Genomic DNA, 14,069 nt, shown 5'->3' with positions numbered 1-14,069 from the left:
ATAGGACCTCAAAAAGTAAATTTAGAACTAAAATAAAGAAAAACGCGAACTCCGAGTGTTTTGTGATGCAAGAATTAGTATTTATTCTTTGTAATAACGAGGAGAAACAAACTCCAAGTTTCATGTTTGTGATTATAGATTGAATTTTCAGCACCGTGTCCATCTCGACATAATACCATTTTGAAACGGTGGGTCACATATTCATAATCAGCATAGTGATGATAATGAAAGCGAAATGCTCTACATTCTATATTCCCCCCCCCCCCATTTTCTTAATTTAACTTTTCTACAAGAACATAACAATAGTGATGAGATTTTATAGAGGGCAAATTCCACTCAAAATGCTTTACCAGGGAGTCCTTAGCTAACAGCTACACTTAACACGTAGGCCGAGACGTAATGCCTGTAAGGCGATCACTTTTTTTTCAGACAGACACAACGCTGTTAACGGAGAGGTATTCATTTTACAATTGAGTACGGTCAGAGAATGCGAATATAGAGCCTTCTACAAGGACCCAACTATGCGCCGGTCAGAGCGAAGAACCCTGGACCTTTTGATCCGAAGGCGAGTGTCATAGCACAAGACCACATTGCCGCACAATAATAATAATAATAATAATAATAATAATAATAATAATAATAACAACATCCACAACAAAAACAATTGTAAATTATATATATATATATATATATATATCGTTAGAGAGAGAAGAGAGAGAGAGAGAGAGAGAGAGAGAGAGGGGGGGGGGGTGGGGGTGGGGGGGGGGGGGAAGAAACTAACTACAACGACAAAAAGGTTAATGACCTCAACCACTGTCATGTTTGTATCCGTCAATATTGATTTTGGTGCACGCGCTCCTGATGACTTTCTCCGCAGTCTGCCCTCCCATCTATCATATTTCACAGGCAACATCCAATTAAGGACAATGAGTCCTAGTCAATTAACAAGTGACCATTAAATATTACCGTTAGAAAAAGCATTGGTGCATAACCTAGGCCACCTAAAAAGTCGACGTGTAAACCTCATGCATATACAATGTTAAAAAGTTGTATAAATATCCCAACTATAATAACATAATAATATAATAATAATATATAATAATAATATAATAATAATAAATAATAATAATAATAATAATAATAATAATAATAATAATAATAATAATAATAATAATAATAATTGACATTTAGTATAGCTCTTTCTATGCAATAGTATCTAAACGTGCCTTACAATAAAAATCCAATTCATTGAATAAAAATAAAATCATTAAATACAGGATAACTAGCGTGACACAGATTACATGATAATAAAATAACCCTATGTCAGACATGCCAAATTGAAAACTTCAAATTTAGTAATTTTTATGTCAATTTTCAGTAATTTGACAAGGAAATTCGTAATTTCTGAAATTGTGTATGAACCACAATATTATTATTATTACCATTATTATAGTAGTAATAGTAGTAGTAGTAGTAGTAGAAGCAGTAGTAGTAGTAGTAGTAGTAGTTCTCATTCTTATCATTATTATTATTAATAATAATAATATTATTCAGTATAACTAAGAATTAAAAATTCGATATTTTCCATAAAATTTAGTATTTGGCCATGAAATTTGTCTAAAATTCGTAAAATTCGGCATGCATGCTATGTGCATAAAAATGTTTTAAGACACGCTTTGAATGTTTCCATTGTTTGCTTCTCTCAGATCTGCCTGGGCAGAGCGTTCCAGACCTTTGGGCCAAAAAATTCGAAAGGGCGATCACCAAAAGTTTTGGACTTTTTCTTCGGTACGATATTCAATGTGGTGTCGCGGGATCTCCTTAAGGATCTATTGGAGAGAGAATGCCACACACGAAACAATAACATTAAGAGTAGCAATGCATAACTATACAACATTTTTATTGTTCTACTCGAAGTCTCCCTTAAGGTAATAAGGTAACACCCAAGCATTGGCATACAACGAAACGTTCAAACTATTGCATTATAATAATACTTTAATAATGTAACAACCTTAGTTTAATGAAAAAATAACAACACTAATATTAATAATAATAACAATAATAATAATAATAATAATAATAATAATAATAATAATAATAATAGGATCTTTTAAATGAAAGATCAAAACTGTAGCTTCCAATCTCAACGAAATATGCGCACCGAGACTGATTATACTCAAACTTTGTGGAGTTTCTCAAGCTCTTCCTCGAAAGACACTGTAGATTGCCTTTTTAAAAAAAATCACAATCATAGATAAAGTCTAGGAATGTGGACATGTATTATGGAACAATCAAATACAGAACACACACATATCAAAGATTACAATCCACTCCTGACAAGTATATTGTACTAAAAGACAGGTGCATACCAGCCAACTGTTGAAAGTGAAACCAGGGACACCTACTAAGATAAGTAACTTTTAATTTTAAACGGTCTCGCAACGCCAAATTTTCACTAAAAAAAAATATAAATAAATAAATAAAAAACAAAAACAACAAAAAAAACCCGCATATTGCAACATTGTCAATTGTTTGCAAATTTCAGTCAATTGTGTTGGGGTTTTCTTGGGTCAATGTTTAGACATTGTGCTCTCACCCTCACCAGCCTGAAATCTTGCTTACTGATAAAGTCACATGGCCAAGATGAATTAATCAGTGATGGAATATTGGAAAGAAGAAGCAAGAATTTCCCTAATACAGTCCACTCCGGATAACAGCAACACCTTGGGGTCAACGAAAATGTTGCTATTAACCGAAGTCGAGTTTCCTGTCCAATATTGCAACATTTCCCCTATGAGTTTACACAGGCTCAAGACCATCCATGGCCTCATTAAAATATCTTTGTTTTGTAGTTTTGTTCGCTTCGTTCTTATTATATTACTACTTTTTTTTTCCGTCTGTTTTCTTGCTGAGGCCAAATGTTTATAAACGGATTATGCTCTTATACCCAAGACGTAATGTTAAATTAACCCAGTGTGATTTGTGGCTGAGAGCATGTCACCTGAGTTACACCAAGTTTCCCTCGTTATAGACCCAATAGATGTTTTTAAGGGTTTTACGGCGCTTGCAACACATTAAGGTCATATCAGCGCCAGTAAATAAAGGAAGAAAATGGGATAGTGTTTGAGATAACCTAAAAGTCTAATCCAGGCACAAGTACAGGTCCCCACTAAGAGGAATACACTCAAATGTCTACAAATCATAAATAATAAGTGAACAAAACATAGACCTGTAAATGAGCTCTATTAAAATTGACTGAAACTCTTCATAGTCGTAATTCGTAGCGGAAAAATTCAAAGAATCGAAATGAACAGTAAACAGCAAGCTCGCTTGAGCAAAACAAGGACAGAAAACTAATTTGCGCGGGAATTAATTAGGCTACTTACCATTGTTCCTTACAATTAGGTACCCAATCACTGAAGAAACTAGAAACGATCAACCAGTTTGTTTACAACATGAGGTAATCGAGATGTGCTTGTAGCAATAATTTAACTTTCGATTTGAAGGTGTCTTCATAATGCACTTCCGACGTTTTCATTTTGCTTTTTCATACTTTTACTGTCCTCCAGGTAAATGTGGTCAATTTTGGCTTATAAGAAACAGTGAAATTTATCGCCCCAGCAGCTCAGTTAAAATTGGCTACCATTGGGATCACGACAGGTTTGGATAGTGAAAAAATAATTTCATGAAGACTGTGTGAAAATACACTGGGATGTGTTCAGACACAGCAATTCTAAAAAGATGCTTAGCCTTGGCAATATATCCATCATTAATATAAACGGTCCATGAGCTATGCGTAGCACTGTGGAACATTTCTAATTAACTTTACGGTCATTAGACTACAATTCATGAATTCTGTCTTTATTCAATTCTTTCTTTCCTTTTTAAAAATATTTGAATTTGACCAATTGACTGATTTCAGTTAATTGACTGAGAATTTACGGTACAGGTCTAAAAACATAATACAGTACATAACAGAGATGATTTACAAGGGAAAAAAATATCATCTCCCAAAACTAACTATAAATTTGACTGTTTCCCAGGACAAAACCAAGAAATCTCATTCCAAGACAAAGACAGAAAGTGTGTTGGAAAACAGATACAGGGGGATAGAAGACACAGTAAATGCCTCCCTGCCAACTATGGGAGGTCAAGAACCCCACCCAGATAGACCCAATAGAAAACTTCCCCTTAGGGACAAATACAAGGGGGAAGGAAGAGAGAGAGAGAGAGAGAGAGAGAGAGAGAGAGAGAGAGAGAGAGAGAGAGAGAGAGAGAGAGAGAGAGAGAGAGAGAGAGAGAAAGAGAGAGAGGAGGAGGGGGGGGGGGGCACATATTATAGCAACATCTCAACAAGCTAAAACTGCAAGAAAATTCTAGTTGTAATACTCACCAGAGTCAGCCATTCTGGGTCTTGAAGTATATGCCCCTTTGGTAATTGCTTTAACTAATGACCCGATGTTGTCTCAAGGAAAACGTCTATCTGAGAGAGAGAGAAAAATCAAATTCACAAGCCTGGACCAAAATTAAATACTCGTAACCCACCAATTAAAAGAAAAATTACTCTCATCTCTTCAATGTGGGCCAGAAACATTAGCCAAAATATTTAGTAGTAATAGGGGAACAATCAACTTGAGCATACAAACTGAAAGGCATCTGATGCAAAAAGAAAGAATATTTTACTCACACGTCAGAACCTTTTGACACAAACAAACATTAAAAATTCATAGTATAGAAAACAGGGGTGAGAATGACTGGTCACAAAAAAGGAAGACATTTATTCAGCGTATAGATCAAGAGCCATCCATGCTAAAAATGACCTATAAATTTGAATTTCATTAAAATTTACTGAAATGCAATCCAAAATGTGTCTCTCAGCACCAGGACGAAGTTCAAAAGTTGAAAGAGTAATTTCAGATATGGTGGTTGTAGTAATGGCGGTGGTTGGGATGATGACGTGGTGGGGGTTGTAGTAGTAGTAGTCGTATGGATGTGGTGGATAGAATTGTAGCTGCGATAGGGATGATGATGTAGTAGTTAGTGGTGGTAGGGATGATGCTGTGGTTGCAGTTGCAGTGGTAGTAGGGATGAACAACAAGATATGAAGTGAATAGAAAAGTGCCAGAAGACAATAGAGACTAAAAAATTTTCGCGGCCGTGGTGGGGTTTGAACCTGCGACCTTATTGGTACGACAACTCCGCCTGGCAGGTGAGAGTGTGGCTCTACCGTGTGAGCTATCCACGAACACAAAAATATTCGTTTCAAACTCAAAGTCATTACTAGATCCCTCTCTCACCCACTTCTTGAGACCGCCGATTCGTTCGTACACCACCATCGCGAATAATTTTGACCAGCAGTTAAGCTTAATAGCCAATATTCTCAACACAAACATATAACATAGAAACGATTGAGACATTGAGTATGCTCCGGTGTATGGGGTGAATTTTTAATTCAGAAAAGTGAGTGGAGCAGGCACTTATGTTGGTAACAACAAGATATGAAGTGAATAGAAAAGTGCCAGAAGACAATAGAGAATAAAATTTTTTTAGTAGGGATGAAGATGTGGTGAGTAGTAGTGGTCTTAAGAGTTGATGGTGTGGCGGTTTTTGTAGTCGTTGTGGCAGGGGTCATGATGTAGTGACGGTTGTAGTTGTGGTAGGGATGATGATGTGATGGTGAATGTAGTAGTGGTGGCAGGGATGATGATGTGGTGGTGGTAGGGATGTAGCGGTTGTGTTGAGTCTTTTTTATTCATAATATTTTAAAGGCGGAATTGTGACACAGTGATGGGCGGAGATAACCCACCTTTTAGGCTTAAATCCGTCTCTAGACAGAAGATTCTCAGCCCTGAGAAATAGAAACATTACAGAAAGTGGATAAGCCATTAAAATAAAAATGACAAACAGTCCAAAGAATAAGAAATTGAACTACGTTGGTTTTGATTTTGAGGGTTTTATAATGCTTGCTAGAGACATTTAGGTCATTTCTGACGATTTCAGCGCCAATAAAAAGAAAGAGAATAGACAAAAATAATTTTCGATTTACAAGTAAAAGCAGAAAAGAAAAAGTTCGTTTTGTTTTTAAGTGTTTTATGGTGCTTGCAACAGTAGGTTATATCAGCGCCAGTAAAAAGGAAGAAAATGGGAAAGAAAAAGTTCTAAAATTACAATTAAAGCACCCAAGAAAAAGTAAGACATACGGGAACTGGGAACAAATAGGGATCAGATGTAGATTCCAAGAGCATACCACCAATGTACTTAGTTTGAGATCACCTATAAGTCTCATCCAGACACAAGCACAAAATCCAACAAAGAGGAACACACTCAAATGCCTACATTGTACATTCAAAATAACAAATATAATAATACATAACAGAGAGACGATTTACAAGGGAAAAAAATCATCTCCCAAAACAATAACTATGCATTTGACTGTTTCCCTCCCAGCTAGGACTCCGGCCAGGGCCAGGACAAAACCAAGTAGGGGATAGAAGGTGCAGTATGTACCCCCCTGCCCACTATGGGAGGTCAGGAACCCCACCCAGAAAGAAAATGGGAATGAAATGGTTTAAAGAGAGAACAGATGTAGATTCCACAAGCACAATAACCACTGCAGAGACGCCAACTTTAAATTTGGCTCACAGGAGTTTCCGCACACCAGAAAAAGGAATTGGAATGGTATTTGGCATTGTGTTTACATATTGTATAGTTCTATATAGATAACTGATTAGAATTATACGATGATACATAAACACATTGCCAAATACAATCCCAAAGTTTCCTTATTTCAAATGAAGTAAATCTAATGGCAGAGATTGTAGTATTGGTGGTAGTGAGGATGATGTGGTGTTGGTGGTTGTCGTAATAGTAGTAGTGATGATGAAGATGTGATAGTGGTTGTTGTAGTAGTAGTAGTGGTAATGATGATGTGGTGGTGGTGGTGGTTGTAGTAGTAGTGGTCGTGATGGTTGTAGTAGTAGTGGTCGTGATGGTGATGTGGTGCTGATGGTTGTAGAAGTAGTGGTTGTGATGATGTTGTGAAGTGGTTGTAGCAGTAGTGGTGATGGTTGCAGTAGTGAAAGTGATGACGATGTGGTGGTGATGGTGGTTGTAGTAGTAGTGGTAGTGATAATGTGGTGATGGTGGTTGTAGTAGCAGGTGGTAGTGATGATGATGTGGTGATGGTGGTAGTAGTAGTAGTAGTGGTGGTAGTGATGAAGATAAGGTAGTGGTTGAAGTGATGACGATGTTGTGGTGATGGTGGTTGTAGTACAAATGGTAGTGATGATGATGTGGTGGTGGTTGCAGTAGTTCTAGTGGTTGTGATAATGATGTGGTGGTGGTTGCAGTAGTTCTAGTGGTTGTGATAATGATGTGGTGGTGGTGGTTGTTGTAGTAGTAGTTGCAATGATGATGTGGTGGTGGTGGTTGCTGTAGTAGTAGTTGCAATGATGATGTGGTGGTGGTGATTGTTGTAGTAGTAGTGGTAGTGATGATGTGGTGGTGGTTGTAGTAGTAGTAGTGGTAGTAATGATGTTGCAGTGGTGGTTATAGTAGTAGTAGTTGCAGTGATGATGATGTGGTGGTGGTGGTTGCAGTAGTAGTGGTAGTGATGATGATGTGGTGGTGCTGGTCGTAGTGCTGGTTGTAGTAGTAGTGATGATGATGTGGTGGTGGTGGTTGTAGTAGTAGCGGTAATGATGATGTGGTGGTGGTGGTTGGAGTAGTAGTGATGATGTGGTGGTGGTGGTAGTAGTAGTAGTGGTGGTAGTTGTAGTAATGATAGTGAGGATGTGGTGGTGGTGGTTGTAGCAGTAGCGGTAATGATGATGTGGTGGTGGTTGTGATGATGGTTGTAATAGTAGTGGCATTGATGATGATGTAGTGGTTGGAGGGGGGTATCCTTGGAACAAATTGACCTCAATTGAATTTGACGGAAGTTGCCCGGAACCCGGAATGTTTTGCTCCAGACCGGAGTTTTTTCCGGTGTAACCGGAGTCTTGGCATCACTGCCACTGAGTTTGAGATCACCTAAAAGTTCCATCCAGACAAAGCACAGGATCTCACACTCAAAACTCCAATGCTTACAAAATAACTTTCATGGAGAAAAATATAATCTCCCAAAACTATAACTATAAATTTCGACCATTTCTCCTGCCTTGACAATGACCAGGGGTGATAATGACTGGTCACAAAAAAGGAGGAAATTTGTCATCATGAAGATCATGACCCATCCATGCGACGACAACCTATAAATTTGAACTTCACTCAAATTTACTGAGATGCGATCCAAAATTTGTCTCACAGCAATTTCTGACACGACTCGGCGGGATTTCAAGAGTTGAAAGTGTAATTTCAACATTTGGTGGTTGTAGTAGGGATGATGATGTGGTTGGTGGTTGTAGTAGTAGTGGTGATAGGGATGATGTGGCGGTAGTGATTGTAGTAATAGTAGTCGAATGGATGATTGTGTGGTGGCAGTTGTAGTAGCTGTGGTAGGAATGATGATGTGGTGGTAATTGTAGTAGTGGTGGGAGGGATGATGTTGTGGTGGTTGTAGTAGTAGTAGTAGGGTTGATGATATGGTGGCGGTTGTAGTAGCAGAAGTGGTGGTAGTGATGATGGTGTGGTAGGAGCAGTGGTAGGGATGATGATGTGGTGGTGATTGTAGTAGTAGCGGTCTTAGAGATGATGATGTGATGGTGGTTGTAGTAGTAGTGGTGGTAGGGATGATGTTGTGGCGGTGGTTGTAGCAGTAGTGGTCTTAGAGATTATTGTGTGGTGGTGGCTGTAGTAGTAGTGGTCTTAGAGATTATTGTATGGTGGTGGTTGTAGTAATTGTGGTAGGAATGATGATGTGGTGGTATTTGTAGTAGAAGTGGTGGCAGAGATGATGTGGTCTTATTTGCAGTAGTAGTGGTGGTAGGGATTATGATGTGGTGATGGTTGTAATAGTAGTGGTGGTAGAGATGTTGATGTAGTGGTTTTGGTGAGTGTTTTATATTCACTGATGATAATAGCAATTTGTCAAAAAGGAGGAAAATGTCTCCGTCTATTGATCAAACACAAGCAAAGTGTAAAAATAACAGGAACATAGTTTTGTATTAGTATTATTTAAGTAGTATAAATCCAACCTTATTATTAGACATAAATTTACTTTTTGTAAACATTTAATGAATTGTCCTTTCCATATGTTAAAGGCCCACAATGCTATTCAAATAAAAGGCCAGAAAGTTTTGTTTTGTTTTGATTTTTACTTTATAAAGCAGGCTACAATATCCTTGTGACGGAATCATAGTGGTTATCCCGTTTAAATACAAACCACGAATCTCAAATTTAAACCCATAGTCCAAAGGTAAAAAGAAAGAAGAGTAAACTAAGCCAATTACCATTGCTTTATTCTAATAATATATTATCTCTGTATAACCAGATGATTTAATGGAGGGAGGGAGAGAGAGAGAGAGAGAGAGAGAGAGAGAGAGAGAGAGAGAGAGAGAGAGAGAGAGAGAGAGAGAGAGAGAGAGAGAGAGAAAGGGGGGGGGTATTAAAAAGGCAATAGGTACCTTTCGCCTTCAACCATCAACCAGCTAATCAAAGAACACCACTGGTTTTCTGTGTTAATTGTGACATCTGGTGCCATTCTGTCTGGCCCGACGTCATAAAAACGGGACCATCACCAAATTTCACGAGACTGAGCAAAGGTGTCAAAATATGACATAACACATAATGGTGATTGTGTGGTTTTGAGGAAAATGTTTGACACGGCAAATTCAGTGGAAAATTACTGAGAAATTCTCCAAATCACTATTTATCAAAAATTTTTTTTTGAAAAAGGAGGAATTGTGATGGGGATGGGGCGGAGATAAACTACCATCTAGGCGGAAGACAATCAGCCCTGCACTTAAAAGGTAGAAATTGGGGCTATAAAAAAAAATATAGATTTATGTTAGATCAAAAGCACCGGAGAAAAGGTGAGACCGGTTCAAACAGGGACTCCAAGATCAAACTATCAATGTACTTCATCTGACCAAAAGTCTCACCAAGACATAAGCACAGAATCCATGTGAGAATACAAAATTTAGCACAAATCTAACATCACACAAAAGAGAGATGATTACAAGGACAAACGTATCTCCCAAAAACCACAACTATACATTTAATTGTTTCCCTCCCTGCCATTCAAAAGGATCAAGCCAAGACAAAGACAGAAAGCAACTCTGATCTATGCAAGTCAAAAGACCCCACCAGGAAGATGATGTGATAGTGGTGCTTGCACTAGAGGTGGTACTGATTATAATGATGACGTGGTTGTGGAGATGTTGATAGTTGCTGCCGTAGTGGTAGTAGTTGTGGGAGGGATGGTGATGATGTCATGATGGTTCAGGGGTGAGAATGACTGGTCACAAAAATGGAGGATAGTTCAAGACCCATCCATGCGACGATAGCCTAAAAATTTGAATTTCATTACAATTTACTAAGATGCAATTGAAATTGTAGTGGCGGTAGGGATGATGATGTGGTGGTGGTTGTAGTTGTAGAGGTGTTGGGAATGATGGTGTGGTGGTGGTTGTAATAGTTGTGGTAGGGATGATGTGGTGGTGGTTGTATAGTGGTAGTTGGGATGACGCGGTGGTGTGGGAGGGCTCCCATTTTATGAAGTATTGAAAGGTAGTGCAAAGCAGTCCTAGTTGTTATTTTTTCCAGGTTAGTTTGGTTGGAGGATTTCTTTTTTCTATTAGAATTAGTTAGGTCTTAGTAAAGGTGATAGGGTGTTTGTTTTTCCTATTATTACTATTAGGGATAGCTAAAGTACATAGGTACTTTGATAAACGTCCGTTTTGGCACTCCAGCAGTGAGCTGATAAATGGCCTAGTGGCTGTGACCCGATTCTTTTTTGACTTTCGAGTGATAGGTCTCAGAAAAAGTTCCATAGATTTTTTGGTTATGGATGTATTTTAATGATGTCTGTCTTATTTTTCTTCAGGAGGAATTACACTATTGTTTGGTGTTGTATTTTTACATCAATGCCAATTAAGTATATCTTTTAATAGTGGATAAAATAGCGTATAATATAGCTTTGGATAATGAAAAAATTAGAAATTTGTATAAATAGTATGCGCTTGGCTAAGAAGCTCATAACATTGCCATCTGGAAGTATAACGGTGGACCAACACACAAAACTGTGTGAATCCATGATCGTTTATAGTCGGGTTAATACAGTTCAGTGAGAATTACTCATAAACGCGGATGGCAAAAAACAATAACAAAGACCTGAGTGACATCTTCGAACTATCTATATCAAAATTTCAGTTACGGCACATGATTTAACACTAACACCTTAACTTTTTAATAAAATTAAATTCGGGGCAAAGCTGTATACATGAAATATGTTCCAGCAAAATCCTGACTCGTATTCAAATCTTAGCGGCCAATTTAGGCCAGTTTTGAAATCCAAATGGTGGTTACTACCGGAAATACAACAAATAGAAGACTATTTTTCAACCTTTAAACGAACATAACTTTTCTTCTGCTAATCCAATTTTCACAATTTTGATATCATTAGAATCATGTTGAAAAGCACTTCATAATGATATGGGTTTCACTAGCTCAATCCAATTTCAGTGATGATAATGACAATTTGGAAAATAAAACGGTCCATCAGGCAAACTCAAGCCGAAATGCAAAAATTACATATACAATATGATAGTTACATAACATAAATTACATAAAATATACATATATTATTAATGAATTGTCCTTTCCCTGAAATAATTTTAAAGAGAGGATCAATTATTGGCCCAAAGCTAGAAAGTATTTGTTTACATAGCAAACTACAATTTGTTACTGCAACCTAGCGGTTGTGCCGTTTATAAATTAGACACAAGAATATTTAATAGCTTGCAAAATACAGTCTATCGATACAAAGGAAAAACAGTAAATTAAAAATAATTTGAACAATTGCTTTCTGAGTCAATCACCCTTGCTCATTGCAATATGTTATCTTTCTATGACAAGATGACTGCTAAAAACATGACAAGAAGATGGGTGGTTGAGAGAGAGAGAGAGAGAGAGAGAGAGAGAGAGAGAGAGAGAGAGAGAGAGAGAGAGAGAGAGAGAGAGAGAGAGAGAGAGAGAAAGAGAAGAGAGAAAAAAAAAAAAAAAAAAAAAAAAGAGAGAGAGAGAGAGAGAGAGAGAGAGAGTTATGAATTGATTTACTATTATTTGACCCAATCCCCTATCAAACATTTATTCAACCTATGACTAGAACCCCACTGGTCGTGTCACTTTTGACATTTGGTGCCACCATGTCCAGGCTGACGTAAAAAAAAAATGCGAGTGTCACCAAAATTCATGCAACTCAGCACAGGTGTCAAAATTTGATACAAGACATGATGGTGATTTTTCCTTTGACTTGAGCAACTGTGGAGCCACCCGAGGCTGAGCACTTTTCATAGAATGTTTGACACTGCATCGCAAAATCCCGGAATTCTGCGGAAGATTATCATCACTGCAATTCACCAAAGTACTAAAAGACAGCCAGTCAATGTGAGTCAACTGACAGGACATTGACCAAAAATTCAACAAATGAGAATGAGAGTGAGAGTGAGAGTAGATAGATTCTAGATATCAGGATTTGCCGTCTTCAATCGTGACCCTTTGCCTTACCTTACACTTGTAAAACTGATAATCGACAACACTTCCTTTATGAAACTTGAAACCCAAAAAAACCTCAAATTACAATAAAGTCATCTGAAACTCGCGTAAATGACTAATGCTTAAACTTAAGTAGACGTCAACTAGACTAGGCCTAATCCGAATCCGAAGGACTCCCCGACTTCCAAATTACTGAACTGTAACTGTAAAACTCAACCTAAACCGCTGTCATAATAATGAATGTATGAAGTCAACAGGAGCTCTTTACAAACGAATAAAGGCACTGAAATTAAAGAAGTGTGGAAGATCTTATAGTAAATCATCGTTAGACTGCCTGTGCAATCCATTCGATTGATATTTTTATTGATGATGAGGATGTTGCGCGTGGCGGGCGCCATTTTGGACCTGCGTAGTCAGTGTAAACAAAGAGAAAATCACTTGTTTGTAAGCACTTAAAATAACTTTTATAATGTTGCGGGGTCAAACTTAATGTAAAATTCTAATCATTAACACCATGTTCACTCGTAAAAACACACTGAGGACACTAGATTACAAACAAGAAACATAATACAATTGAATAAATAGAAGAAAAGCAAAGAGGAGAGATGAGTATTTCCCGCGAAGCTGACAAAATAACTTTTTTAATCAACAATCTCGTCGCTTTACCATCTTCATCACAAAAACTAAAAAGCCAAATAAGAAACAATAATTACGCAAAACCATGGCCACGTCAGATAACAACAGAAAGCACCGTTAAACGTGTATTGATATCAAACTTACCCATTTCTCTAAAGATGAAATATGGACTCCAGCCAAAAGATGAGGATGCACGATGCTTTGTAAACGTAACGGAAGTAACATCTCACGTGATCACGCTCTGCAGCCGACAGAGAGATACAGTCATTGCTGTTGTTTGTCAGATCATATTAATCATAAATACTTGTGAAAAGTTCTTTTAAAGCCTAAATAAAAACAAAAGAAGAATTAAATAAGTAATGAAGGGTGTTTTCTCGTGTTTTTTTACAATTTTTAAGAAAAGAGAAGACAAAAATGTGTTAGAATAATTGAAATTCAATCTTACCGAACAGTCGTGTTGATTGATAGAACAGCCCAGTCAGAGCGACACGGAATTTTGAACACCACGTTGTCAAGGCAACAAGCCCACGAATGGGATAGCAAAGAGGTTCATCCCAAGTTGTGACGGATTGTGTTTTGTCTCGCTTTGAGAACAACCTTTTTGTTGCTGTTGTTTTCTTTATCATGATAAAAATAATCGCCGTCCCCATCATAATTATCTATTTGATGATGATGATGACAATTATGATGATGTTAATAATGGCGTGATGATGATACTGCTCATCATCATCATCATCATCATCATCATCATCATCATCATCATCATCATCATCATCATC

At 37.5% G+C, this 14,069-nt stretch overlaps 1 protein-coding gene across 4 annotated transcripts in view; it reads right to left on the bottom strand.

Moving 5' to 3' along the window:
• The window catches only part of LOC144974869 (uncharacterized), a 35,245-nt gene extending 21,723 nt beyond the window's left edge, over positions 1–13,522 (bottom strand). The window contains exons 1-3 of one of the 4 annotated variants that reach the window (XM_078918286.1): positions 13,435–13,510; positions 5,807–5,848; positions 4,394–4,483 (exon numbers count right to left, since the gene is read on the bottom strand). In XM_078918286.1, the coding sequence (XP_078774412.1) occupies positions 4,394–4,406 (13 nt within the window). In that variant the 5' untranslated portion in view covers positions 4,407–4,483; positions 5,807–5,848; positions 13,435–13,510. Of the gene's footprint in view, positions 1–4,393; positions 4,484–5,806; positions 5,849–12,666; positions 13,070–13,434 lie in introns of those variants that run through there. The other 3 variants (XM_078918265.1, XM_078918276.1, XM_078918295.1) reach the window with 3 other exon arrangements.
• Positions 13,523–14,069: the final 547 nt, after the last annotated feature.

This window comes from Berghia stephanieae, chromosome 1 (assembly GCF_034508935.2).
Source record: "Berghia stephanieae isolate SIO BIC M18660-M18661 chromosome 1, UCSD_Bste_1.3, whole genome shotgun sequence".
Taxonomy (NCBI): Eukaryota; Metazoa; Mollusca; class Gastropoda; order Nudibranchia; family Aeolidiidae; genus Berghia; species Berghia stephanieae.
The sequence above is the reverse complement of the archived record's forward strand: the minus strand, read 5'-3'. Positions and strand labels throughout refer to the sequence as shown.